The sequence below is a fragment of the Perca flavescens genome, chromosome 21 (assembly GCF_004354835.1).
Source record: "Perca flavescens isolate YP-PL-M2 chromosome 21, PFLA_1.0, whole genome shotgun sequence".
NCBI classification, from domain to species: Eukaryota; Metazoa; Chordata; class Actinopteri; order Perciformes; family Percidae; genus Perca; species Perca flavescens.
Genome location: NC_041351.1, coordinates 18913210 through 18917197, shown reverse-complemented (window position 1 = coordinate 18917197; position 3988 = coordinate 18913210). Strand labels below are relative to the sequence as shown.

At 38.4% G+C, this 3988-nt stretch overlaps 1 protein-coding gene across 1 annotated transcript; it reads right to left on the bottom strand.

Moving 5' to 3' along the window:
• Positions 1-278: 278 nt before the first annotated feature.
• foxl3 (forkhead box L3) lies at positions 279-3351 on the bottom strand. The gene is made up of 3 exons (XM_028566878.1): positions 3245-3351; positions 1694-1892; positions 279-752 (listed from the first exon to the last, which is right to left on the bottom strand). Exons 1-3 carry the CDS (start codon positions 3349-3351, stop codon positions 279-281), a joined length of 780 nt encoding a protein of 259 aa, XP_028422679.1.
• Positions 3352-3988: the final 637 nt, after the last annotated feature.

Below are 3988 nucleotides of genomic sequence, written 5' to 3'. Positions count from 1 at the left end.
TGAATGCTTTACTGTATTCTTCCCATTTTATCTTCTTTTGGATGAGTTCTTAGTCAGCATGATGCTTTCTTTTGACTTTATTCCATCTAGACCATCACACAATACTGTACCTCTATACTTTGTTCCTCATTTACGTTTTCATTCTTTTCAAGTCAGTAAAATTCCTCTCGTGGAGTTTTTTCTTCTGTCTTTGGGTGTCCTTACAGCGCTTCCCAGTTTTGGACACAGAAAAAATAATAAATTAGACTGAATAATTCAGTCTTTGCTTTCCTCTTTTCTTACAGAGTCCAGAAGTGCAGGTTCAGATGTTGTGGCTCCAGGACATGTATGGGAGGCCCTGTGGGCCCTATGTGAACGGGGCCGTGGGAGGATCTGAACCCAGGCAGAGGTGGATCTGGAGTGGATAGGATGTAGTCAATGCTAAACTTGATCTCTGACTCTGGTTTGCCCTGCTGGGTGGGGTTAGGGATGAGGTGGTTTTGCCGGGGGCCCGGCCTTGGCCTCTCAGGGTTCAAAGGGCAGAGGGTAGAGTCGGGTTCTGGGTGCCGAGCTGAGGGTACGTGCTGATTGCTGTGGCTCTCCAAGGGGTGGAAAGGGGTTTCTCCTGCATCACGTAAGCCGATTTTCATGTTCCTCCTGCGCCGGCGACGCCGAAAATTGCCGTTTTCAAAAAGGTCGAGCATGGATTCACAGCCGGTGGCAAAAGTCCAGTAGTTTCCCTTTCCCTTCTCATTGCCCTCTGTCCGAGGAACCTGTGGGAAACATCAAAAATACTTAAAAATGATTCAAAATGTCACAAAACAAATAAAAAATGTTATTTTGCTGTGTCTAATCGTTCTTTGTCTCTTGTCTCGTCTTGAGCTATGTTCTGCGTTGTGCTTTGTTTTGTTGCTAAGTTTTCTGCTTCTGTGCCGTTTTGTGCCAAGTTTAGTTCTGCTTGTGTTCTTTCTTTTTGTCTCTTTGTATTTCAAAAGCCTTTTTTGACATCGAGGGCAGGGGACTACAAATAGCCTTTTTGGCTAATTCTGGCATTTTTAACCCATGTAAAATCATACGTTTTATTAATTTGCACTGTCCCCTTTCATAAATAAACTGAACTGAATTGAATTTCTTATTATTATTATTAATAAAAAGAAATAGGGAAAGGAAAAAAAACACTACACTACAACAATGTATTATTTTTCTACTAGATAAAAAAGGTAAAAAGTTTTTTTTATATAAAGGGAAATAATAATAATATTCCTTAAGTCAATTTCCCTCTTACATAGGGTTGGGTATCGTTTGGATTTTTACGATTCCGATGCCGAACCGGTACTTTTAAAACGATTCCGATTCCTAAACCGATTCTTGAAAAACTGAAAAATGACATCAAAGATGTAATATGTTTACTAGCGATCACGTGCAGTGAATGGTTATTATGCTTTTACGTCTGTTTTGGTGAGCCCAGAGGGGAAATATGGCATTTTAAAAGTATCCTACATTTAAGATAGCTAGCTAATGGTAGACCACGGAGAAAGGGTGATATTTTTACATCTGTTTCGGTGCAACAGAGGGAAGATATTTCAGTCGACACATTAAGTGGAACCGAAATCAGGAACCAAAATTTGCATTCTAATCCGGTCCGATTCCTACCGGTTGGTACAAAACACTTTAATATCTTGTTAAGATTGGATCATTTCCCAGTGTCCCCTACCTTGATGAAGCAGCTGTTGAGAGACAGGTTGTGTCTGATGGAGTTCTGCCATGCTCTCTGGTTGGAGCGGTAGTAAGGAAATCTCTTCATGATGAACTCGTAGATGCCCGACAGAGTGACCCGCTGCTCGGGGCTCTGCTGGATGGCCATGGCTATCAGAGCTATGTAGCTGACACACACACACACACACACACACACACTTTCATCAACCAACGCATCATGCAGGCTCTTGACCTTTGTATTTTGTTGACATTCATGTGTAAAAATGGTAATAATTGCCCAATCTACCAATTATTTCCCTTGAATATTTTTTGTCTTTTCTTCTGACCTTATCAAAGCCCAATGTATATAAAAGTGGCATCCCTTCCCTTTTTGCCACAAACTGGACTTAATATGATGAAGGGTCTTCTCTTTTATTAGGCTTGTTTACTTAGTTGTGTTTTCCTGTGTATGTTCTGTGAAGCACGTTGGATCAACTGTGTTGTGTGTTAAGAGATGTATAATTAAAGTTAATATGATTTGAAGGTGACACCCTAAAAATGAAGAATAACCATACTACACTGCTATTATAACACCTAAAATGTTCAGTATGAACAAATTGTTATAAGACTCCAATAACAGAAATATAAATGGGCTTGTTTTGGATTTGTTAGTGGTAGTTCTGCACAAACAGAACAACAGAACACCAATCACAGATATCAATATATGTGAAAACGTTTTGAAGCTGGTATCTGGGAGCACAAGTAACGGCCAAATTTTAAAACATTTCATCAGTTCATCATTACGTTTATGAGCAATTCTAAAACAATCTCATTAATTAATAATAAAACAGTGTTAGGTATGTTTTTTTGAAGCTGTTAAATTCAATTCCATTTTATTTATAGTATCAAATCATTACTGAAGTCATCTCAGGACAAAAGAAACCAAACCGAACATTATGGTTAACTTAGTGAGAATGGAATGGCAGGTTTTGAATATTATCTTTAATTCTATTTGAACAGATGCATGCAGTCACAAGAAACTAGGCTGCTGTACAAACACACATTTGCATTTATATTGTTTTGTAACTCTGACAAAAGTCTATGAAATAGTCATGAAAATAAAAAAAAATGTGAAAAATGAAAAAAATAAACTGGATAATAACAGAAAATCCAATAATAACAGAAGATCTACAGTGCACCACTAAAGGGAAATGATACAACTTACTAGAAATAAAACTACTGCATAAATAAGACTCAACTGTACACTTTCAATCTAACTATGCCTCCCTCTAAAAGCAAAGTATATGTGTGATTAGTTATATTTTAAAAGCTACTTTATTATACAGAATGTATATGTTGTGTACACTGGTAACAACATATAAAAACTGTCAAACTTGAGGGGGTAAAAAAAAAAAGCTCAAATCAAACGGAAAACTGAAAAAGAATATATATAATTACTGCTTATCAAATGTTTTAAAACCTACATACTGACGGACAAAGTGACGTAAAACAGCTCTGTCGAAGTTACATTGACAAATGAAATGACTTTCAAAATGAAAACGGTCCATACCTGTAAGCGGGTCTACACATTTTCTTCTCTTCGTCTGTGCTGGAGGAAGGGTATCCGTCTCCATCGTAGTTAAAACAGTTGAAGGGGTAGTTGGAGTTATCAAACATAGCTACACTTTGAGGAGTCGGATGTGTGATCCAAAGTGTTTTGGCTCCTCGGACTCTCCTGGCCAAAGCCGAGCAGCAACCCCCCTGTCCTGCTGCTCTGCTCAGCATGCAGCTGACACCCATGTCTGAGCTGTGCTGCTGCTGACGGCTGCCTCCAAACCCCCCCCCCCCCCTCCCCACCTTCAGGACCACCTCTCTGACGCCTTTCACTTCACATTTCACATTCACAAATCTACATATGATTTTGATTTGTACCTGGTCTTATATTTATTTTGTCACCAGCACTGCACATGCTTTACGATGTCCAAGTCAGGGCCGATTGCAAATCTGCAGATGTACTACTGATCTACTGTATGTCATCTTTCAAATGAAGCTGTTTTGTGCAGACAATACCATATTTAAAACCGTAATACGCTTCAGTCTTACATTAATGACCCCTGCATTTAAATGTTTACCTAAATGAAATAAGTGAAGCATACAAAAAGTAGGCAATCAGTCAGGACAAAAAGTCTTAGTGTTAAATTATTGCCAAGGACATTTATTCAAATATGTTAGATGCTTTAACTGTGTAGTTCCTGACAATGCTTCATTCTCTTATCTTAATAGACAATGTTTTTTTTCTTCTATTGAAAACCTT